We start from the raw sequence: 25871 nt of genomic DNA, 5'->3' as shown, positions 1-25871 counted from the left end.
AACCCGGGTCGCCAGGTTCGTAGCTCAGCGTAGCGCTAATCGCTGCACCACCGCTCCCCATGGAAGTTCAACAGACACACACAAGGACACGTTCTCGATGGGGGAAACTAAAATAAACCATTCGGCTCCAGCCTACCCGGTAAGAATACAGGAGGCGTTAACTTGGTCAAACACCGCATCGAAGACACCGACGACTGCACAAGGCATCATCATCATCATCTCCGATGAGCGTGGCTGGCTACGTACGGTGCGAACGAAGTTCACCGTACATACCATTGATACTGGCAATCAAAGGGTCCCCATAGAGATTTGTATTCGTATTTATTTTGTTGTTGTTGTTGTTGCTGCCGTTGTTGTTGTTGTTACTTGTGCCATGTAAAGTGTCGTTGCCCCTAACTGTACACCTTCCAATGTTGAAGCGCATATCTTAGGTTTAAATGTTGTTTTAATGAGTGTTGTTGTTGTTCTGTTTGTAATTACGTGTTGTTCTGTATGCTAACGATGTAACTTCTCGTATAAGATACTCCGCGGATATTTCTTGCAAAGCAGCTGAATGCCACTCACCTGCGTCACCAAATAAAATGTAATTTAAAAATAAAAACTTTTTTTAGAATGTATTTACAGTTTTAAATACCCAATTTTAAAACTAGAATACACACCACATGCATTTTAACGTATTTACTTAACATACCATTTGCCCATATTACCTAACCAGTGAGGGTTTACTTATATGCTCAGAATATCCGTAATAAAGGTACAGCCCTGCAATTGCCTGTTGACACCCCTGCTGATGGAAGGACCTCCACTAGCGAGGGATCTTTTCGAGTGGCCGAGCAGAGGCGATCGTGGCCGAATCTGCCACGCAGGCCAGAGGCCTCGGAGTTAGCCACCCCGCCAGCAGCACCAACACACGTGGCCTGCCGCCGATCGACTCGCTGTGACGGGCAAATGTTGTGACTGCTGGGCGGGCAGAGGTGAGGGGGAGGATTTCATGTTGGACGCTCCCACGTGAGCGAACCACGCGGTGTCCAAGGGGTGTCAGGCGGGGCTGCCACTCGTCCAGACAACGTTGGGACCAGACAACTAAAACTGCTCAAAGCAAACTAAGCCGCTCTGTCGACAAATCAGTTTGGAGCGTGGGCTTCCATGAACATTGTATTTGAACTTGCATGAGAATATATTTACATGCGAAATGAATATTGAATTTTTCAGAATAAATATGGGGGTACAAATATTCCGAATATGAACTAATATTACGAAGTAATGGTTTCTAGGGCGATTATTGAACATTCCTTTCTGGACGAAGACATAAATTGTGGCTAACATATTCCGTGACAACATCACCACCACCAACTACCACCAAGAGCACAATGACCATCACCACCACCAACTACCACCACCACCACCAACTACCACCAACAGCACAATGACCATCACCACCATCACCACCACCAACTACCATCACCACCATCACCACCATCACCGCCACCAACTACCATCACCGCCATCACCACCATCATCACCGCCACTGCGGTATTGATTCGTGCGTGTCCCGTGGTGTAGGATGTACGACACACATTTGGAATTCTACCCAAGCGGCGATCCGGACCAAACATCGATTTTGACTCAAGACGGGGTTGGTGGCCACGCACACATCAACTAACTCCACCAAACGGGTGGCCGAGTCCTAGACTCGAACCCAGGACTCAGCGTTCTCAGTACCACGTCTCCCGACGCGGGCATTATGAGCTGCTTTAGCCACCCGGCCACGGACAGCACAAATGAATCGCGTGGATCAGCGGGGAGCGGTCGTGTAGCGGTTAGCACGCTGCACCACGAACCTGGCAACCAAATACAATTCGATTCCCGTTCACGGCCACCAACACCGTCAGTGACGATTATCTGAACCGGTCCTGGGCCTCCCCTACGTCGACTCAGCCTCAAGCGAGTACCTGCTGCAGTGTGTGAACATCGCCACTGGGGGGAGACAAAGGCGGCCGGGCGTGGTGTTGGTGCCGTGGGGGGGTGTGCGTGGTTATCGAGAAGTGGGCGGGGCCGAGAGAGGGGAGGGGCTTGGAGCCCAGCGCGTGGTGGCTGTGTGGTCGCGTCGCGGGCACCTCGATGGTCTGCCTGTTGTACACCTTGACCACGTGGAAGCTGAAGCTGTAGACGCCCTTGCGCGGCGCGGAGAAGGTGCCCGACTCCACGTCGAAGCTGTTGCCCATGTTCACGAGGATCTGCGCCGCACGCGGTGCACGCACAGCACACACAGCACACACAGCACACACACACAGCACACACGCACAGCACACACACACAGCACACACACACACAGCACACACAGCACACACACACAGCACACACGCACAGCACACACACAGCACACACACACAGCACACACACACACAGCACACACACACAGCACACACACACACAGCACACACACACAGACAATGGTTCTCCCGACAGTCTCTTCGGGCTTCCACAACACACAGCTCATCAGCGAGACCACCACCACCACACCACCCGGCTTCCACAACACACGACTCATCAGCGAGACCACCACCACCACACCACCCGGCTTCCACAACACACCACTCATCAGCGAGACCACCACCACACCACCTGGCTTCCACGACACACGGCTCATCAGCGAGACCACCACCACCACACACCATCCAGCTTCCACGACACACGGCTCATCAGCGAGCCCACCACCACCACACCACCGGCTTCCAATGTGGGAGGAAACCGGCGCATCTGAAGTGAACCCACGCGTGTGAGGGGGAGAGGGGGCAGCGCCACTCTATCCCACACAGAAGGGACAGGTAACATCCGTCCGCGTTTTTGCTGTGCCGCATTCTCCCGGCGAGCCAGGGCACCGCTCTTGCTCCACACGCACAGGAAGAGAGTCTGGCGGGATCTGTGTGTGACCCACCAACCTTCCCTGCAGAGGCGCCACATCCACACCCTGCTACGAGACCATGTTCTGGCCACGGGCACCTGCCCAGGTCCCACCATCTGAACGCTCCGACTCGACCTGAGCCATCCGCCCACCTCCTCCTCCACAACTCGCGGCGCTCCGAATATCCGGCACGCGCTCGTCACGAGCGGCTGCCTGGATTCGTGTCCGGGATCTCGACCCTGTCGACTGCGCTTGGGTATCAGCCCGCTGGGCTAGCCTGGAACACCCCACGATCTCGCGCCTTAACGGGCACTCACTTATCATCGTCATCATCATCATCGGCCGTGGTTAATCCACTGCTGGATGAAGCCCTCCCCCAATCTGCCACCATCTCTCACGATCCTGCGACGTCACTGTCCACCTGCACCTCCCTGCACACGACCTGCTCCCATGGGTCCCGTCACCCCCCAGGACGTCACCCCCCATAACGTCACCCCCCATGACGTCACCCCCCATGACGTCATCCCCCAGGACGTCACCCCCAGGCCTCACCCCCAGGACGTCACCCCCAGGACGTCACCCCCAGGACGTCATCCCCCAGACCGTCATCCCCCAGGACGTCACCCCCCAACACGTCATCCCCCATGACGTCACCCCCATGACGTCACCCCCAGGCCGCGCTGTGTCCTGCCCGAGCCCAGTATTCCCCACGGTGTCACGGGTGCCGTCACCCTGCGCGCCCTTCTCTCTGCCTCTCAGCGTCGCTACGAGCACAAGCACCACTCCGTGCCTCGCGTTGGTTCCCCTATGCCCCCCCCCCCCCCCCACGGCTTGCAGCTAAAGGTAATCGAGTGAAGAAGACGTTGGGGTCGATATCACCGTCACATTGCCCCCGCGGTTTCTACTGACAGTGCACATCGAGGACACCGCCTATCAGGGGAAATGCACGCACGGACAAGTGGCGATTCGGAGGGGGTCAGCAACTTGCGCGCTGCCACTTCTTGCCATCGAGCGCGCGAGCAAAGCCATCGTTGCGACTGTCGCACACAACTCCAATACCTTAAATTTCGATTTAAAGCTTTCGTGACTGCAGGGATCCATCTTCTTGGTTCTTTCGGTAAAGTCACGTAGAATGGAAATAATAAAATAAAAAAAATAAACCAATAAAATAATTCTGACGACGTTTCGGCCACAACGCAAGCAGCCGTCCTCAGGTCTGTCGAGAAGACAGCGTCTGAATGAGACTGTCGAGAAGACAGCGTCTGAATGAGACTCATTCAGACGCTGTCTTCTCGACAGACCTGCTCTCCACCTGAGGACGGCTGCTTGCGTTGTGGCCGAAACGTCGTGAGAATTATTTTATTATGTTTTATGTTTATTATTTTATTATTTCCATTCTACGTGACTTTACCGAAAGAACCAAGAAGATGAACGCCAATACCTTTCCGTGTCGCAGCGTCATGGACAAAACAACTCGCGGAATTCGCCAAAAACCGCAGTACACTGGTGCGATGTTCCACAAAAAATATTCAAGCAAGTTGCACCGCCGCGTGTCCCAGGTGGCGGCGGTTGCATTGACAGTCATGATGAATATATCTGTCCCTAATTTGCAATTGACTCGAGACCCAATTTTCACGTGAACAGATGAGCGTTACCCACGTGGGAAATCCGCCCAGTGAAGGTTCCCAGAGGACGAGTTTCGCGGAGGGAGCCGGATGGTTTTTAAATCGTGTTTCGAGGCGCATGAGACACGCACGCAAAGTGAGACGCACCCGAATGTTTTTGGGGGTTACGTTTTGATTAAAATAATAATAATACTGAAGTGTCGTTTAATAATCTGGAGAATACGGTGCCGTACTACGCCGAGCCGCCTTGCGGAAGATGATCACGATCGCGCTGTTTTAGAATCGGGAGAGAGACGTCTTCAGGATTATAAAAAGGCACCGCCAAATTTTGCTCAAAATATAGTGAGAGAGATGGGGAGAGGGAGGGAGGGAGGGAGGGGGGAGGGGGGAGCGCGTCTTATAATTAATAGAAGACGGTAAATCTGTACGTGATGAGATTTATCGCTAATGTCTATCAGTCGCAGGATTGACCCGAATTAATTTGTACAAAAACCGCTGTGGACTGATTGCAACCGGACAAATCCGGCCACAAATGGGTTTGAATTTTATCCAGATTATAACAAAATAAATGAGCAGACAATACACCTCATTCATCCATTTGTCTCTCTCATTGAAGCAAATTTCAAGTCGTTTTTACTCAACCCATCGCCCCACTGCCTTCTGGGAGTGCATCGCAGCAGCATTGATTCAGGACAAGCAAACTCTTGGATCGGTATCGATCGAGTATCTCATCAGCGGAGTCGGATCGATTTTGGTGAACTGCCAAATGTTATAGGCAGGGAACCTTTAAGATATCGGTCAAAGTTTGACTCAAAAATTGTATTATACGCTCCAGAAATCATTAGCGTTGTGCAGAATATAAGCTATGCGATACAAAAAGCAATGTCCCATTAATGTATCTGAAGGTTGAGTCGACCCGAGGGGAAACCCGAGAATAGCTCGAAACACCACTTGGCCGTGGCTGAGTCTCACAGCTGGTTCACAAATAAACAAAGACAAAGATCCCCCGTATAGCCTGCGCGTGATTTTTGGGCAAGTGCTGTTAGCGAGCACCTATGAAGGCGGACACGGCACACGAAATGGTGGGTGGCCTGGCCGCTTTTGTCTCCCCAGTGGCGATGTTTACAGCACCGCACCAGGTACTCATTTGAAGCTGAGTCGACCTAGGGGAGACCCAGGGCCGGTTCAGATAATCGTCACTGGTGTTGGTGGCCATGAGTGAGAATCAAATTTTGGTTGCCGGATTCATAGCGTAGCACGCTAACCAGGTAGAGAACAATACATATTTATATATTATTATTAAATATATAATATGCTTCATTAATATGATTCTATGGAAAGTTTAAAAGAACAAGCATTACCTTTTTTGTAAAAATTTGATCATCATGTAAACAGCATACACACTAAGTAGATGCAGAACCCTCCTTCTAAGGGGTGTTTGGCCTCCTCTCCCAGGCTGGCAAGAGAGACGTGTTGGCGTTGTAAGAAGTAGGAGTACCCACACTTTACCCCACCACACGCGGCCAGCCTGCGTACCAACTTACACTGGCGGGGGTAGGGGGGTGACAATCCGTTCAGGAGGTTTGGCAAACCTATTTGCTGCACTGCATCTGAGCCGAGTGCATCACACGCATTGTAAATCGTCGCTTGGTCCATCAACCCTAAAACACAATTAGTTTTACTTGACCAGGTAAGGCCCATCGAGGTATAATAGCTCTTAAACAAAAGCGAGCTGGCCACAAATGATGGCCCGGCGAAGTTGACTTGTCATCACGTGGAAATACATAGCAGCCAAATACTCGAAACACGTCTTGTTGATTCTTAACGTGGACAGAAAAACCGGAGAATCCCGGAGAAAAATCCACGCGACCACGGGGAGAGAGACACGCAAACTCCAAATATACAGCAGCAGGCGTCAGGGTCTGGATCGAACCCACGACCTCCTGTGTACCGAGAGAGGTAGTTAACATCTCCGGATCGCACGTCTGTAAGCCACGGCGTCTCGTTTTTTAACCAAGAATATCAAAGACACGACACACACCGAGGTCAAGAGGTCACCGTGGCCATCCTACTTGCCAGATCGCACAGCTCTTGACAAGTCAACAGCCGACATCATCGCCATCATCTGGCCGAACATTTTTTTTTCTCCCGCCGGAATACAAAGTCAACATAATCTTCCTGGACTGTCCCTTGCAGCCTCAAACACCAACCATTCGGCTTCGGAATTAAAGTGAATTATTGGGCGACGCTTCGTTGCCAGAGCTGCAAAAACACACACAACTCAGCACGTTCGTCGATAACGCTGCGTAAAATGTAAATAAAATGAAACGGTTGCTGAGTACAGGGCCCAGGGAGCCCAATGTTGAGGGTACGCTGCTTACGAGGTGACGTTGCTGCAGTTGAGCCAAGAGGTCGTGGAACTTGAGAAAGAAGCAACAACGCGAGGTGACTTCGCAGTGGAGCAGTGGGAGGGATGAAGCGGTGGCAAAAGTGCAGTGTGGTGGGTGGGGGGGTGAGTGGGTGGGTAAGTGGGTGAGTGAGTGTATGAGTGAGTGGGTGAGTGAATAGATGCGTGCATTTTTAAGTGACTGGGTGGATGAGTAGGTAGGTGGGTGGGTGAGTGGGTGTGGGTGGGTGTGGGTGGGTGGGTGAGTGGGTGGGTTCGTAGGTGGGTGGGTGAGTGAGTGAGTGGGTGGGTGAGTGGGTGCGTGGGTGGGTGAGTGGGTGGGTTCGTAGGTGGGTGGGTGAGTGAGTGAGTGGGTGGGTGAGTGAGTGAGTGGGTGGGTGAGTGGGTGTGGGTGGGTGTGGGTGGGTGGGTGAGTGGGTGGGTTCGTAGGTGGGTGGGTGAGTGAGTGAGTGGGTGGGTGAGTGGGTGCGTGGGTGGGTGGGTGGGTAAGTGGTGGGTGGGTGGGTAAGTGAGTGCATGAGTGAGTGGGTGAGTGCATAGATGCGTGTGTGGTTGAGTGAGTGGGTAGGTGGGTGCGTGCGTGGGTGGGTGAGTGGGTGCGTGGGTGGGTGCGTGGGTGGGTGGGTGCGTGGGTGGGTGAGTGGGTGAGTGAATGGGTGCGTGCGTTTTTGAGTGAGTGGGTGGATGAGTAGGTAGGTGGGTGGGTGAGTGGATGTGTGCGTGGGTGAGTAGGTGGATGAACGTGAACATAGCCTGGCACAAGCGTCGTGGTGACGTCACCGCCACTTAATGGCGAATGGCGGTTGTTGTTGTTGTGGTGGTGGTGGATGAGTGGGTGGGTGGGTGGGTAAGTTGGTGGGTGAGTGAGTATGTGGATGAGTGGGTAGATGGGTGCGTGAGTGGGTGAGTGATTGTTTGGATGAGTGGGTGGGTGGGTACGTGAGTGGGTGGGTGATTGAGTGGTTATGTGAATGATTTAGTGAGTGGGTAGGTGGGTGAGTACGTGAGTGAGTCGTTGGAAGAGTGGGTGGGTGGGTGAGTAGGTGGGTGGGTGGGTGAGTGGGTGAGTGAGTGGTTATGTGAGTGGTTTAGTGAGTGGGTAGGTGGGTGAGTACGTCAGTGGGTGAGTGAGTGAGTGAGTCGTTGGTTGAGTGTGTAGTTGGGTGGGTGAGTGGGTGAGTGAGTGCGTTGTTGTGTCCTGCAGTGTGGTGGTTAACCACAGCACTGATGAGACCAAACAGTCAGTTGTGTCGACACATGGGCGGAGCAATTCACGAGTAAAGTTCACGAGAACGTGATTTAAAACGACGACGTCGGTGCTTCATGTCGTAAGTAATACAACATCACAATGTCAACGTGTGCCACGCATGCTGTGGTCTCGCTACACCCGTGGCTACGTTGTGGCTGCCGCCTGGAGCGTGTGCGCCATCCATTGTCTGACCGCGGCACGAGGAGCGATGTAATCCCACGTGGCGGCGAGCATTCACGAACATCGCCATGCGACGAGCATCACCGTCGTGTGCGCAGCTGGGCAGGGAAGGGCTGCCCGCCCCCACCCCCCGATCGGCGGTCACTTCGCGAGCCGTCCCCTGACAAGGAGAGACGCTGCTGCCCCGTGGGCCACGTGACCCGTCACGACGCCACGTCGATGTCACATCGGGGGTGACAACAATGCGGCGGTTGGGAGAAGACTCAAATACCTCGATGGGATTCTAATCAACTTTTTTTTTACGCATCCCTACAATCATCTCCCTTCGTGCTACAGAGAGCGGCTAAATACTGAACGCGAGGTGGGGATGCTCCTTGACGTGAAACTCGGAGGCGTGGGACGCGCGCGAGTGCACGTGAGGTGCGCTCGAAGGCGCGCGCATCTCGTCCCGATGGAGCGCGGCAACCTTGGAACAACTCGCGCTCATTAATTCTACTTGCAGGCACCCGCCTCCTGGGGACGCGATCCGCAATGGTGATGAATTCCAGCGAAGAAAAGAGCATCGCGTGCACAGGCGAGGAGAGAGGCGCGGGGTAGATGTGACCACGGAGAGCTTCGTCAGCGCTGCGGATGCAGCCGCGCGACATGGCGGTGGTCAGCGAACTCGACGACTCGGACCCGACTCACACTCTGAAGGTTTCCAGTTAAAATCCCCATCGGGGGCTGTGACGCAGCCTCGCCGTAGCCAGAGGATTGCGGTTCCGCCTGGCGGCCACCCTGGCCAACACTGCGGATGCCTTAACCACGAACGCGTGCGCTGTCCGCTTCACCGGGGGTGGGGTGGGCGTTCAAGGCCCCGTGGCGTTGTTCAGCGGGAGTAGGCCAAGCGAAGCCGGCATCGCGTCACAGCAGGACCCCCATCTCCAAGACAGACTCCTCGCGCCTAACTGCCGGCAAGTTCAGCAGCACGGCTGCGAGCAAAAGCCCCGACTCTGAGCGCTTCATGAAGGGGGCTGACAATCGTTGTGGTGGATCAGCCCCCTCGCCGCCACCACCCCCAGCACTCCGCACCTTGCGGCAACGATGAGGCCGCCAACCCGCGGCAAGCGACGCACCGATCGGGTCAACGTTGAGCGTCGCAGACGCGCGTACGCAGCAAGTCCACGGGCGGAGTTTGACTTCTGTATTTGGGGGAATCTCGTGGGGGGGGTATAAATACATAATAGATCTCCTCTTTTATAGCTATTTTTGTAAACTGGTTCGAATAAAATCATAAATGTGCCCAAACTCTGCCCGTGGCGGCTATGGACACAGACGTGCAGCAGAGAGACACGTGCCAACGCTGACAACGACGTCTCTAAATGGCCACGGTCCTTACAGAGTCTCGTCTTGAGAAGGTTATTAATCACGCAACTCGAAACAAACAGAACAAACACGAGACCCCTGGACACTTTGACGTCCACCGAAGATGTGCCAGGCTGGTGGGTGGATCTCAGTCGGGGGAAGAACAAGAAACTCCCCAGGGCAGGGTTACATCCCTCGCTTGCTACAGGGTTGCAACCCTCGCTTGCTACAGCAGTCGACTGAGCAGAGGTGGATGAGCGAGTGGTTGGTTATTGTCAGGGTGTTGCTCTTTGGGCTGCGCCAAAACCGACCGAGTCGTAACCTTCGAGACCCAATCTTCCCAGCCAAAAGTGGCGAGATAAGCGGGGTGAGGCGCTTCCTGCGTTTCAGCAACTTTGGCGATGTTTTATTTTTGTATTTTGCTTCATGCCGACAGTGGCTGGGGACATAAATTTCGCCGCTGCGGGATTTCAGTGAAAATGCACCAACAGCAACAACAAGAACAACACACACACACAAACAAAAACCGCAATTCGCCACTAAGTGGCGGTGACGTCACCACGACGCTTGTGCCAGGCCATGTGCACCTTGAGGCCACGTGAAGTGTCGAACGCCCGCTGGCAGGAGGTCACGGGGCAGACCCAGATGCCACGGGTCGACTGACACAGACACAACAACAACAACCGCCATTCGCCACTAAGTGGCGGTGACGTCACCACGACGCTTGTGCCAGGCCAAGTGCACCTTGAGACACACACAGACACACACACAAACCCCGACGAAGAACTGTGTTGATGTCAACACTAGCGAGGCGCCGTGCCAGCGAGTTCAGTCGTACGGAGGGACATCTCACGGCCCCGTAGGCTTCCCGTCCCACCATTAGCCCACGCGGTCTCGCCTGGCACGAGCGGCGCTGCTGCCGGACGAGACAAACGAATTTGCATTCACTGGGCTCTCGCTTTAAATGCCGCGGAATCTCCACGGGCCTTGCATCAAATCCAATCTCGGCCGTGCCCAGCTGTGGATCGAATTGTCTCTGCTGTGGCCTAGATTCTGCAATTTCCACGACAGCGTGTTGAAAGCAGACCACGAAGCGTGCCCTGCAGGGCCCCCTGAGCTCATCCTTGATCTCGACTCGCCCCACTGCCAGCGGCCGTAGAGAAATGACAAAAAGGTTTTTAATGCTTCGCATCAGCCCCATGGCGAAGAGAGTCAGTGCATTAGCCCCGTGTGTCAAGACGTGTGTCAAGACGTGTGTCTAGACGTGTGTGTACACGAGGTCTGTGTGTCTAGACGTGTCTAGACGTGTGTGTACATGTGCCCTGTGTGTGTCTAGACGTGTGTGCATGTGGTCTGTGTGTGTCTAGACGTGTGTGCACGTGGTCTGTGTGTGTCTAGACGTGTGTGCACGTGGTCTATGTGTGTCTAGACGTGTGTGTACACGAGCTCTCTGTGTTGCTCTTCAGGACTTTGCCCAATCTAACACCGGTCAGATGTTTCAGGGTTCTCCTAAAAATCCTGGAGACCCAATACAGAGCAACGAGAACTTGCTCATCCCAACAACTTCCCGTCAGCTTCCGTGCTGCTCGTGAAATACTTGTGAGGACAAATCCGAACGTTCATACGCCTCCAGCGAACCGCGTGGCTCGCCTTGGCTGACGCTACCCCGAGCCAAACATCCACTCGCGTTGTCATCGTCCAGCACGTTTTCTCGTTTCAACGTCGACCTCGGCCAGAGATGCCATGAGTGGAACCACGCAGCTGGGACGACCCCTGGGCACAGGGACCCCTCCTGGACACAGGGATGACTCCTGGGCACAGGGATGACTCCTGGACACAGGGATGACTCCTGGACACAGGGATGACTCCTGGGCACAGGGACCCCTCCTGGGCACAGGGACCCCTCCTGGACACAGGGATGACTCCTGGACACAGGGATGACTCCTGGACACAGGGATGACTCCTGGACACAGGGATGACTCCTGGACACAGAGGAGACCCCTGGACACAGGGATGACCCCTGGGCACAGGAACCCCTCCTGGACACAGGGACCCATCTGGGCACAGAGGAGACCTTTGGGCACAGGGATGACTCCTGGGCACAGAGGCACCCGCGCGATGCGTGGCACAGCCTGGCTACAGCCCACAGCTTGGGGTCGGGACCCAGCAAGACACGCTCTTAACAGGGCTGGATGTACGTACTCAGTATGTGTGTCGAACTTCTTACGCACCGTACGTAGCCAAACCATGCTAATCGGGGGGGGGGGGGTAGGGACGGTGGGAAGGACACCAAGCTGAACACGACAGCTCGTGACGAGCCCCCCGCCTTGCGCAACATGCAGGCGGTCGCGTTGAGCCTTGCACGACGTCGTTGTCGTCTCACAGACAACGAGCGGCAGCACCACGTGACGGCCTCCCCCGCAGGGCTGCTGGCCAACAGCGACATAGACCGAGTGTCTGGGGAGTCTCCGTCTGCCTGTCCTCCACCCACCCCCCAGCTCGTAGCTGCAACCAGCGTCATCAGGCAGTCGCCAGCAATGCGAAGATGCCCTCCACACATTTGAGTCTTGAGATCTGAAACAAAATCAATGCCGAACCACAATAACGGCCTCCAGGGCCCACGCGTTTGAGGTTGTGGTTGTTGATGCTTCGTTAATATTTTACGAGGAGATATGGTCTGAAACAAAATAAGAGTTCACCACGGGCGATGTCTCAAACGTTGTCTATTCGTCTCGAATAGCCACGCGATTTGTACACAGGCCACAGGCGCGTCGCTGTTATTGTCAAACTGGCGTTATTGAAACAGTGCCATTCTAACGACGCAACCCACTGACCTATATCCACTAATGAGGCCTCGCCTCTGACCCCTGTCCTCCAACAAGCCATTTCATAACCTCTGAACTTCAACCCAAACCCGGCTTTAAATCCGCATGGACAACTGCAAGCAATATCCGTGCACTGTAGCCGCACATCGTGGTGGCGACACGCACGCACGCTGACTCAACTGCCGCAACATCCCCCTCTACTCGCGATGCAGAAGCTGCCTAAGGCAGTTGGAAGGAGCTGGGTTTAAAAAAATGCAAAAGTGGACTACGATTAAATGATGGCCGTCGCGGAATTCGCGCGTACACCAGAGGTCGCAACCGGGTACCCGATACCCGTACCCAATCCGATACCCGGCTACCCGTACCCGGCCGGGTACGGGTACCCGTTTGCGACCCTGGTGAGGCCGGGTACGGGTAGGCCGTGAGTCACTCATTTCCCAACGTCTTGTCTCTTCTCACAATTCAAGTTCCTAGAATCAACCAACCCGCGCCTGCAACATGGCTTCATCCCAGAGGTCGCAATCAGGTACCCGATACCCGTACCCGTTTGCGACGCTGGTGCGGCCGGGTACGGGTAAGGAATCAAAACCCGTTTGCGACCTCTGGCGTACACACGGGGGTGGGGGCTGAGCGCCAGATCAGAAGCAGCAGCAGCAGGAGACGGCGGCGACTCGTGACTCGTTCCGCTCAGCGGCTCTTCATCACGTGTGTCTACAAGTGACGCTTCACGACCGGCCGCCACGTGGCGCGCCAGAGGAGAACTCGCAACCAGAAGGGAGGGAGGTTGGAGGGGGTTGAGTCAGCACATCATCCCACCACACTCCGGGGACAATAAAACGAGGACCACTTCGCGGGGAGCTCGACAGTGGTTATCCTATGGAGAGGCTTCCTCCCGCCATGGTAATGTGGAATTCCCACTATTGGATGTGCCTGAGCGCTCTTTGCTGGGCAGGACAATCGATGCTTCGACTTCTGTCTGGGGCTGCAAAATGGAACGTTAAAGACCCCGCGACACCGACGTCCGTGAGCCCCCCACCCACGTGGTGCAGCGTCAGGGCGCTACTCGCAACAACAACAACAACACCAACAACAACAACCGCCATTCGCCACTAAGTGGCGGTGACGTCACCACGACGCTTGTGCCAGGCCATGTACACCTTGAGGCCACGTGAAGTGTCGAACGCCCGCTGGCAGGAGGTCACGGGGCAGACCCAGTTGCCACGGGTCGACTGATTGAGATGACCGAGATGACTGGCTGATGCACCACCTGTGCCCCCTACTGTACCAACTTGCTGTGCTTTAGCCACCCGGCGCTCCGCTCGTTGTTGTGAGCGTCGCTCCTCCGCCCTCCGTTGTTGTTGGAGGGCGACTGCCTCCAACTGCCCAGTAGCGCCCTTCACGAGCCTCCTCCACAGAGGCCGATCTTGGCACCGCTGGTACCAGTCATGGGCAAGTCCTCTCAACTCCACCTCCTCCTGTACCACATCATTCCATCTCTTCTCTAGCCCGTGCCGCGCCCGTTTAGCCCCCTCCATCCGGCCGAACAAAAGCTGTTTAGGCATGCGGTGGCTGGGCATGCGGGCTACATGACCCAGCCAACGCAGCCTTGCCTGCCGGAGGAGCTCACCGATGGGACTTTTGCCCAGATCTTTCAAGGATTTGTGAGCTCCTCACACAATCCAGCCTGGTTAAACCCAGGATGGATCGTAGGCAGGCCAGCCTAAATGTTTCTAACCGGCGAAGATGTTCCACTAGGGGGGTCCACGTTTCGCAAGCGTAGAGCAGGGAGAGAATGACTGTGGCAGAGAAGACCTGAAGTTCCGTGTGGAGCGACAGACCAGGTAGCTTCCACACAACGTTACGCAACCGATGAAAATATAATGCCGCTCGACTGATTCTGAGTGAGACCTCTGCTGTTAAACTGGAGCCGGTCATAAGCACACTGCCCATGTATGGGAAATTCTCCAATCTCCCCACAACAACACCACCAACACCAACACCACCAACAACAACACCAACAACACCAACACCATCACCAACAACACCACCACCAACACCACCACCACCAACACCACCAACATCACCACCAACAACCCCACCACCAACAACACCAACACCACCACCAACACCACAAACAACACTACCAACAACAACACCACCAACAACAACACTACCAACATTCAACTTTACTCGCAGTGGTATTGTCTCGTGTGCGCAAGAAATCCCTTTGACCAAAGTTCACGGCGGAGGCCTCCTTCCACCCCCACCTGCCGCCACCATACACCATACAACGCAGCAGCAGCATCGTGATCGTCGTGATCGTCGTGGTGGTCACCTGGTCGAAGTAGATGACCCTGGTGCGGTTGCTCATCTCGGGCGGCTCGTGGTTGGTGCTGCGCACCACCGAGAACGCCACTTTGGCGCCGCCCGAGCGCACCGAGAATCCCAGCGACGAGGGCCCCGAGAAGGGCGACGGCGCCTCCGCCGAGTCGGCCGAGGGGTTGGAGTCGCACACCACGAGGCACTTGCCCTCCAGCACGATGGGCTCCGTGTCGTTCTGGGCCAGCGCCGACGGCAACAGCGGCGCCAGGACCACGGCGATGGATAGCGACAACAGCAGCAGCAGCTGCAACTGCGGCGGCGGCGGTGGTGGCGGTGGTGGTGGTGGATTAGGATGGAGAGGCGCTCCCGCGGAGAGGTGGCGCGTCGCCCCAGAGCGCAGCTGGCGCTGTGGCGGTGCCATGGTGGTGGTGAAAGTGCTGGTGATGGTGCTGGTGGTGGTGCTGGTGCTGGTGGTGCTGGTGGTTGCGGTGGTGGCGGTGGTTCGGGCCGCTGGGGAGGGCGGGGAGGACAAGCGGGGCCTGGAGGGGCCCGTGGGGTCCGCGGGAGGAACCGCGGCGGATTCTTCTCCCCGCGCCGTCGCCGCCGCCGCCGCCTCCTCCTCTCCCGCACGGCACCGCAGCTCCTTTGCTCTCCTCCCTCACCGGTGGCTCGCTGCGAGAAAGGAGGCAATGCCGCGTTGTGAGTCGGAATAATGAATACATAATAATAACAACGATGACACTGTACGCGTAGCGTTCACTCGGCCACCACTCGAGTTTGCTTCCCAGCCATGGCGAACTGTCGCAGCGGGAGATGTCAGAACCTCTCTCCCCAGCAACCCGCCACTCGCCAGTTTGGTGAAGTATGGTCGTGCATCCAGCGACGGGTTCACAAAGGGGTGGAACGCCACGGACGTGACTCGTGACACACATCCAGAGCAGTGGCTCTTCGCCTTCACTGCAGCCTTGCACCCATTTGGTTTCTTAAACGTAATTGTTTTCATTTTAATAATGTCAATAAATGCATCGGGGGTTGATGACACAAAGTCGTTGTTACGAACGTGCCCGTGCTGACATTCGATTAATTACCTTTTAAACAAATCTGGCCGTGTCCCGCACCCCCAGAAAGGGCATCTCGCAACCTCTGGGGGTGCACGCAAAGGGGGCTAAGGAGAACCACTGGCTTCGAGGAATAACGCAGAGTAGAGGTAGAGGCTCAGCCCTGCAATTGCCCGCTTCACACCACTGCTGGCAGAAGGGTCTCCACTCGAGGAGCTCAAGCGAAGTGTCCCTCCCGACGGTCATTTCACCTCCTCGTCCACGCCGAAAGCGTAATGAGTACCCACGCTTTACCCCACCACACACGAATTGCTCGCGACTTGCAGGTGTACACATGCATAGTGCTGGGTGTACACAGGGGCGTTGGGCGGGGTGGGGAGGAGGGAGATACAAATAAAAACCTGCACCATTATTTCAACAACCAAGTCGAGAATTCTAGATTTGAAGCTTTCGTGACTGCAAGGATTCATACTCTTAGTTTTTTCGGTAAAGTCACGTATGTATAAAATGAAATTAAAATTAATAAAAATAAAATAAAATAAACCACGACGTTTCGAAGGCAACACAAGTCTCCGTCATCAGGTGGGACCGTCACAGCAAATCTGGCTGTGAAACGTCGTGATTTTTCATTATTTTATTTGTCAAGTATGAACCAAGTCGAGAGTTCGAATCTACGGCATCTGGATTGAGTGCAAGTCCAGCGGATGCCGCCGAACCCACTGCAGCACCGCGGCGTGGGCATCCCCGCAGCAGGAACGAGATCCGTCGGCCCAACCCACCGGCAGCCAAAGTCGAATCTCAACCAGCAGCCGCCAAACGGTGACAAAGACGTCGTCGGCGTGCCCGTGCGCGCGTAAATAACGCGCGTGATAAAAACAAACGCATCTGCCTGCGAGGCCGAGCACACAAGGCTCGGAGCGGGTGACAAAGGAGCGGGTCGATGTCGAGTGCATCGGCGCCCCGCGTTTATGGACTCGCATAGCGCGCCCAGAGGAGCCCGCGCTGGCAGCCACCGTAAATTGCGTCGAGATATAAATTATTTAGCAGTAAATACGCCAGCGCCGTTTTAATTCTTTCCTTAAATCCTCGCGCGCGACACCACCGCCGCGATCTACACGTGTTCATTATTATTATTATTGCGATATCAGCCCCCTTCTCTCTCTCTCCTCTCACGCCGGTCAACAGGGAGCTAGCTCTAAGTCATTACACAGCATAACACGCGCGCTGTTTTCTGTACCGGGATTAATTGCCGGCACGGCCGGATGCAAACCCACGAAACGCACACTGCGCGTAGCGCACCCAAACACGATGTCATAACCTACTTACTCTACTGCCCCCCGCGTGGAATCCGAAAATATCGCTACGAAAGGGGACGCGATCTGGACACAGTCCCCCCAACTCGGCGAGCTCCTCCCGCAGCCGATGGAGGCTGCGTTGGCTGGGTTGCGTAGCCCGCATGCCCAGCCACCGCATGCCCAGCCACCGCATGCCCAGCCAACGCATGCCCCAGCCACCGCATGCCCAGCCACCGCATGCCCAGCCAACGCATGCCCAGCCACCGCGTGCCCCAGCCACCGCATGCCCAGCCACCGCATGCCCAGCCACCGCATGCCCAGCCACCGCGTGCCCCAGCCACCGCATGCCCCAGCCACCGCATGCCCAGCCACCGCATGCCCAGCCACCGCGTGCCCCAGCCACCGCATGCCCCAGCCACCGCATGCCCAGCCACCGCATGCCCAGCCACCGCATGCCCAGCCACCGCATGCCCAGCCACCGCATGCCCCAGCCAACGCTTGCCCAGCCACCGCATGCCCAGCCACCGCATGCCCAGCCACCGCGTGCCCCAGCCACCGCATGCCCCAGCCACCGCGTGCCCAGCCACCTCATGCCCAGCCACCGCATGCCCCAGCCACCGCATGCCCAGCCACCGCATGCCCAGCCACCGCATGCCCAGCCACCGCATGCCCAGCCACCGCATGCCCCAGCCAACGCTTGCCCAGCCACCGCATGCCCAGCCACCGCATGCCCAGCCACCGCATGCCCAGCCACCGCATGCCCAGCCACCGCATGCCCAACCACCGCGTGCCCCAGCCACCGCGTGCCCCAGCCACCGCATGCCCAGCCACCGCATGCCCCAGCCACCGCATGCCCCAGCCACCGCGTGCCCAGCCACCGCATGCCCAGCCACCGCTTGCCCAACCACCGCATGCCCAGCCACCGCGTGCCCAGCCACCGCGTGCCCCAGCCACCGCATGCCCAACCACCGCGTGCCCAGCCACCGCATGCCCAACCACCGCATGCCCAGCCACCGCGTGCCCCAGCCACCGCATGCCCAACCACCGCATGCCCAACCACCGCATGCCCAACCACCGCATGCCCAGCCACCGCGTGCCCCAGCCACCGCATGCCCAGCCACCGCATGCCCCAGCCACCGCATGCCCAACCACCGCATGCCCAACCACCGCATGCCCAACCACCGCATGCCCAGCCACCGCGTGCCCCAGCCACCGCATGCCCAACCACCGCATGCCCAACCACCGCATGCCCAACCACCGCATGCCCAGCCACCGCGTGCCCCAGCCACCGCATGCCCAGCCACCGCATGCCCCAGCCACCGCATGCCCAACCACCGCATGCCCAACCACCGCATGCCCAACCACCGCATGCCCAGCCACCGCGTGCCCCAGCCACCGCATGCCCAACCACCGCATGCCCAGCCACCGCATGCCCAACCACCGCATGCCCAGCCACCGCGTGCCCCAGCCACCGCATGCCCAACCACCGCATGCCCAGCCACCGCATGCCCCAACCACCGCATGCCCAGCCACCGCATGCCCAACCACCACATGCCCAACCACCGCGTGCCCCAGCCACCGCATGCCCAACCACCGCATGCCCAGCCACCGCATGCCCAACCACCGCATGCCCAGCCACCGCGTGCCCCAGCCACCGCATGCCCAACCACCGCATGCCCAGCCACCGCATGCCCCAACCACCGCATGCCCAGCCACCGCTTGCCCAGCTACCCCGTGCCCAGCCACCGCATGCCCAGCCACCGCATGCCCAGCTACCCCGTGCCCAGCCACCGCATGCCCAACCACCGCATGCCCAACCACCGCATGCCCAACCACCGCATGCCCCAGCCACCGCATGCCCCAGCCACCGCATGCCCCAGCCACCGCATGCCCAGCCACCGCTTGCCCAGCCACCGCATGCCCAGCCACCGCATGCCCAAGCAGCGTATGTTTGTTTAGCCGTATAGAGGGGGCTAAACGGGCGCGGCACGGGCTAGAGAAAAGACGGAGTGACGTGGTACAAGAGGACGTGGAGCTCAGTGGGCTTGCCAAATGACTGTTACTAGCGGTGTCAAGATCGGTCTCAGTGGAGGAGGCTCGTGAAGGACGCTGCTGCTGCTGGCCAGTTGGAGGCAGTCGCCCTCCAGCAACAACGTAGGGCAGAGGAGCGACGCTCACAACAACGAGCGGAGTGCTGGGTGTCTAAAATGAAGCAAGTTAGCACAGTCGACTGAAGCGAGTGAATACTCCTCCACACGCACGCACTGCGACACTGGTGGAGGCAGTGATGGGCACCTGCATCTCCTGCACAGTCCATGGTGGACACTGCATCTCTTTCACAGCCCATGGTGGACACAGCATCTACTGCACAATCCAACCTCCAGGGAGCACAAACACCTGTGGCTGCCTTGGCTGAGAGTGGGCCCAGCTATGGCTAAGAGACACCGACTAAATGTTGCACCAAAATCTTGATCATATCGTTGAGACCGCGACATTTTTCTCTCCCATTCAAGAAGGTGATGACAAATGGCGGTTGTTTGGCCGCTAGAAGTTTCACGTGAAAATAAGAAGCGACATTTATATGAAGTGTCGTTTTATCTGTATATTGTTTTAATTATTTAATTACATTTCAACATTCTTTGCACTCCGATCGTGTTGTTGTACTGTTTGTTGTTGGCAACGTTCTGACCCTACCCCTACTGGGCACCTGCGAAAAAGAGCTTCATAGCTCATCGGATTCCTCCTTCAGTACAAATAATTATTCTGATTCTGACGATGCAGTGCATGTAACGCAGCAACACATGGACAGGCGACTCGTTCCTGAGTCAGTAGTAGCCAGTGGGGGGAGGGGGCTGCGTAGATTGAAGACAATTACAGCCCGGGCCACATTGCCCATGGAGCGTGTCCACGAGGTGCCTCCTAGCCGGGACCCGACCCCGGGCAGCTCCGGCTGAGATGAATCCCCGACTCTAGCGCCGTAGCGAGGCGGGTGACCCTCTCTGTGGTCTGCGCGCTCGCTCCGGGGAAGCGCGCGCGCGAGTCGAGGCCTCGCCGCCGGGACCCGCCCCTCCGTGGAGATGGAATGGAGGGACATTGTGGCCCAGCAAGCTGCAGAGTATTGTGGGAATATTCCGTGGGATGACTGCGTCATGTAAAACCTGGATCGTTTGATGTTATAACGGCATGTGTGGTGGATACGCGTGTGGCTGCCTGTAATCCAGGGCACACGATTCATACACACACACACATCGATACGTACACAGATAAAGATCCCCCGTATAGCCTGAATAGACTTTTACGGCAAGTGCTCTAAGCGAGTTCTTTGAAGGCCAGCACCACAGCACACGCGGGGGAGGGTGGCCGCACTAGGTACTCATTTGAGGCTGAGTCGACCTAGGGCAGGCCCAGGACGGTTCAGATAATCGTCGCCGGTGTTGGTGGCCGTGAACGGGAATCGAACTCGGGTCGCCGGCTACATAGCGCGGCGCGCGCGAATTACTGCTCCACCGCTCCCCATCACACACAGACACACAGACACACGTACACGCACGTAATAAAACACACGCACAGACACACGTAATAAAGCACACACACAGACACACGCACGTTATGAAGCACACACACACAGACACACACACACAGACACACACACACACAGACACACGCACACACGTACGCGTGCATACCCAGACGCACGCTCGGGCGCGGATGAGCTCCGCGCTGAACAATGGAGCACTGCGCACGCTCCTCTGCACCCGAGTCAGGGCCACGCGGAGCGGCCGAGCCACACACGTGACCCCCTAATTGGAGCAATTAATCCGGCAATGGACGGCGGGCGGTATAAATATTTTATCAGATTCAGAGATGAGAGTTCTGTGTGTGTGGCCCCATCTCCCTCTCTCTCTTTCTCGCTCTCTTTCTCTCGCCGTCTTTCTCTCTCTCCGCGGTTTCTTTTGCTTGTAGTTGAACCTCGGGATTCACATCCGCAGAGACAATCTCGCCTGAAGCCGGCTGCGTCTGTGGAAGTACCCGCGAACCGAGTGTCGCCTCGCGGCGAATCTCGAGTTCATGTCACGGTGCTTCTCAACTGCCCTCCCCCAGGTCACCAATAGCTAAACACGTTCATGAACAACACTGCCGTGAAAGGAAGAGTATTACGTAGGCGACGTTTCGTTCAATGACCATTCTTCATAGCACGTGTTACGAATAGGGCCTCGATGCACGGGCAGATGATCCCACGTCCACGCCTCGAGCCAAGGCGGTGTTCGTAAGGCCGCGTGGCTCTCGCCGTGTTGTTCATGGCCTTCTGCCGTGAGGATGCAACTCGTTTCGCGTTGTGCACCAGCGCGCTTTGTCACCGCAATGTGTCCCCGAGGTTCCACGCGCGCACATTCGAAGTTTCTCCTGCACGGAATCCGTGTCACAGCCTGTTCATTAATTCTGCAGCATATCCAGTGGCTCCCTGGCTAAGGGGGCAAGGTTATTTCACACCTGCTGGAAAACACGGCAATCGTATTCTTGTTTTATATGGCTGCGAGGTTTGATCACTCGTGGCGAAGTGCTCACGTCGAGATTGGTGAGTCAGTGGACGGCTTCACGAGGAGCCCGGTGAAGATCGTTCCCGATCTTCACCGAATGCTCAGTGAGCTGCGGCGTTACGATGCAGTCCGCGCGTGGTTTGGGATACGGACTTACACGTGGAAATTCTGACATTTGCCAAGACACCCATGGCCTTACATAGACCCCACCCATAGGCGAATAGTCGACGCTCTGTGTTTGAATCTTGAACTTCTGTCGCGCCTGACGTATCCATCCGTGCGAAATCGGAGACGCGAATGTGGCAGCCGAGTGACCGCGTGGTCCAACGGGTTGAGAATTGCGACCGCAGATCGGTGACTGTCAGATTTTCTTGATGACTGGAGCTGCACTAATTACCACGACGTCAGTCCACTGCTGGATGAAGGCCTCCCAATGTCCCCGTGCCGGTACGGCTTCAGACGTCACTCGTCACCAACGTTAATTCGTGGCCAGGAGTTGAACTCAGGCTACAAAGCGCAGCAATAACCACTGCCCCCCGACCCCCGACATGATGAATGTGGTTATCTGACCATACCGGCCAAATCCCCCGGCTTGAAGGGGCACCGCGTGTCACTGCCGCGGGGATGTTGAGCCCTCTCCGACGTAACAACGCACAGCCCTTTGACAACCCGTGCCAAGTCGGTCATGGTAGCCGAGGTTTGACCATACTTCACCATGTCCGCATAGAGCGTTGCTGACGTCACCTTGTCGCACGAAATGAGACCACGCACAGGCTCAGCGTGCTAACCACTCCGCCACCGCTCCCCCCCCCCCCCCCCCCCCCCCCCCCAGCTGTTCTGTATACGATGATGCGGACCAAGAGATGACGACCAGAGCGGTTCCCTGCGGTGTCAAGACCACCGCCTTTGTCTCACCAGTGCTCGTGTTTACACACCGCGCCGTGCATGTGCTGATGTGCTCGTTCACGACGTACATACACGTGTATATCCATTAACTGACGCACCAGCACGAGTAGACATTTATACAAAGACAAAGATCCCCCGTATAGCCTTAACAGACGGTTGGGGCAAGTGCTGTTAGCGAGCACCTCTGAAAGCCGGCACGGCACACGAGGGGGTGGGTGGCCAGCACCACGCCCGACCGCCTTTGTCTCCCCAGTAGCGATGTTTACGACACATCGCACCAGGCACTCATTTGAGGCTGAGTCGACCTAGGGGACGATTAGGACCGGTTCAGATAATCATCACTGTGGTGTTGGTGGCCGTGAGCGTGAATCGAACTCGGGCCGCCGGGTTCATAGCGCAGCGTAGCGCCAACCGCTGCGCCACCGCTCCCCACGTCGCGTGCACGCACGCGCATCCCCGCAGCATGCGGCGTGGTCGCATTGGGCGATGCCGCTGCTACTGCTGCCGCTGCTGCTGCCGCTGCTGCCTCTGCTGCTGCTGCTGCTGCTCCAGCAAGTGGCTCACAGCCGCAAAAACAACTCGACAGCACTCGCCAATAACGCTGTTGTCGGCTTGAAATTACTCAAATATATAATAGGCGACGTTTCGGGCGATGGCCCTTGTTAGTTGAACGCAGAGCGAGCATTACGCAAATGCATGTCCACAATGTACGCGCACGCGTGGATGCGCGGTGTCCTCTCGGCTCGTAAACTCTCCGCGCGCCAGAGTGCACGGGCAGTACGCGAAGACAAAGACCCCCCGTGTAGCCTTTAACAGACTGTAGGGGCAAGTGCTGTTTGCGAGCACCTGTGAAGGTGCGCCACGGCACACGAGGGGATGGGTGGCCAGCACCACGCCCTGCCGCCTTTGTCTCCCTCGTGCGAATGTTTACGCATCGCACCGCTCCACGTACTCATTTAAGGCTGAGTCGACCCAGGGGAGGCCCAGGACCGGTGTAGATATTTGTCACCGATGTTGGTGGCTGAGTTTGTAGCGCAGTGCGCTGACCACAGCGCGCCTCCGCTCGCCGCGGGGCGCTGCACAACACCGACAGTCCCCGCAAACTCGCGCATCACAAACAAGCGCATCGCTGTACGTTCTACAAGCAGAGAGCGTGCACGCCTAGACACACTCCCGTGCGCTTGACAAAACCCGCGCTCCATCCATTGCACGCGGCGCGTGTGCTACACACACGCGTGTTACACACGTGTGCTACAGAAGTGTGCTACACACACGCGTATTACACACGTGTGCTACACGCGCGCGTGGCTCACGTCACGCCACGCTTCAGTGGCGCGCGGAGTAGCGAGCGAGTGTTAACGCCGCTGTAGCGACGAGACACTCTAAACAGTACCAATGTGAATCATTTACAGCCCTTCGTCAATCCACTGCTGGATGAGTAGAGTGCGTCCCAGGGGAAGCGGACTGAGTTGGCCATACTTCACCACGCTGGTCAGCGCGGCTTGGTTAAACCGGGCGGCGATCCGGGGCCGGTTCCGATTTGTCATGAACTTGGCACCAGCGAGCGGCATCGAGCCCCGAACGCATGTCGGCAGTGCGCTAACCACTGCGCCACCGCTCCGCGTGATTTAACACGCTCTAGCAACCTGCTAAACGAAAGTTTAAACGCAAAAAAATAAAAATTGCGACGCGAGATTACGGCGGTGATATTTCAATTTAGTCCGTGTGAATATTCTATGAACTTGATTGCATCGTATCGCTTGCCCGCCCATGTCGCGTGGAAGCCAAATGCTGCTTACCGCTCATCACTGCGCTTGGCTCCATCCGCCGCGTGGAGGAGGAGGAGAGGCGATCTCTGAGCGCACGGTCGCGCTGCGCTCCTACCCCTGCGTGTGTGTGCGTGCGTGTGTGCGTGTCTGCGTGTGCGTGCGTGTCTGCGCGCGTATGTGTCTGCGCGTGTGTGTGCGTGTTTATACGGGGGATAGGGAGCAGAGGCAATGGACTGGCCCAACACGCCGTGCTCACACCGCCGCTGCTGCTGCTGCATGAGGAGCAACACGTGCGGATGCCGACTGTGTACGCAACCGTGAGATGACGCGCGCGCACACTGTGTAGAGATGTCACCCTACAGCCCTTGACACGCTGTTGCTGGGGCGAGTGCTGTTCGCGAGCACCTATTAAGACCGGAACGGCGCGCGGCGGGATGGGTGGCCGACACGACGCCCGTCCGCCTTTGTCTTCCCGCAGTGCTTATCTTTACACACCGCTCTAGGTACTCTTTAAGGCTGAGTTGACCTAGGGGAAGCGGTTCAGGCATTCGTCGCCGATGAGTGGGAGTAAGCATGCGCGCACACGTCAACAGAGATCCTCCGTGCACGCCTTTAACAGAGTCTCGGGGACGCGGCTGTCAGCGAGCACCTATTAAGGCCGGAACGGCTGACGAGGGGAGTGGCGCGGGCAGAACCAGCCCGGCCAGCCTGCTTTGTCTACCTCGTACTGATGTTTACGCACAGCGCCAGGTATTCACTTCAGGCTGAGTCGACCTACGGGAGACCAGAACCCAGTTGTGATATCACTCGTTACTGATGTTCGCCTTGGCCGGGAATCGAACTCAGGCCGTCGGGTTCGTAGCGCAGTACACCAATCACTACGCCACCGTTCACACACAAATACAAAGATCCCCCGTATAGCCTTAATATACTTGCGGGGCAAGTGCTGTTCCCTATGAAGACCGGCACGGTACACGAAGGGGTGGGTGGCCAGCACCACGCCCGACCGCCTTTGTCTCCCAAGTGGCGAGTGATGCCAGAACCGCACACAAATTATGAGCGCGTTTTACTCGATGTTGCAAGTGTTTGCATACTACATATAGACACACACACACACGAGGTGACTAGGGTGTTACATGAGGGCAAAATACGCCTTGAATAGTTCTAGAACCTATGCATCACGGGGTCGCGAGAAGTGGCAGCGGCTTGAGAGGGTGCCTTCATCTAGCAGTGGGTTGACCATGGCTGACGACGACGTTTGTCAATTCGAGCAGAAGAATGCTTCGTGCATGCGTCACGACCCAGCAGGCCCTTGATTCGCGTGCGACCCGTTTGTGTTGCATCCCCATAGTTTGCCGCTAGATGGCAGACGCGGCACGTGATAAAGAACTGCGTCACCCTTGCACAACTGCACATGAGAAAATCGACAAGTTTATACAATGACATCT

At 56.8% G+C, this 25871-nt stretch overlaps 1 protein-coding gene across 2 annotated transcripts in view; it reads right to left on the bottom strand.

The window, feature by feature from the left end:
* The window catches only part of LOC133355958 (cerebellin-1-like), a 29656-nt gene extending 4980 nt beyond the window's left edge, over positions 1 to 24676 (bottom strand). For both annotated transcript variants that reach the window (XR_009756804.1, XM_061573417.1), the window contains exons 1-3: positions 24454 to 24676; positions 14871 to 15529; positions 2118 to 2237 (exon numbers count right to left, since the gene is read on the bottom strand). Coding sequence is in view for 1 of the 2 variants with exons in the window: in XM_061573417.1 (XP_061429401.1) it covers positions 2118 to 2237; positions 14871 to 15278 (528 nt within the window). In the remaining variant the exon portion in view is untranslated. The remainder of the gene's footprint in view (positions 1 to 2117; positions 2238 to 14870; positions 15530 to 24453) is intronic.
* Between the last annotated feature and the right edge of the window lie 1195 nt (positions 24677 to 25871).

The sequence above is a fragment of the Lethenteron reissneri genome, chromosome 52 (genome assembly GCF_015708825.2).
Source record: "Lethenteron reissneri isolate LAM-NWPU_2019-01 chromosome 52, ASM1570882v1, whole genome shotgun sequence".
NCBI classification, from domain to species: Eukaryota; Metazoa; Chordata; class Hyperoartia; order Petromyzontiformes; family Petromyzontidae; genus Lethenteron; species Lethenteron reissneri.
Note: the sequence above shows the minus strand (reverse complement) of the source record. Positions and strands in the feature narration are given on the sequence as shown.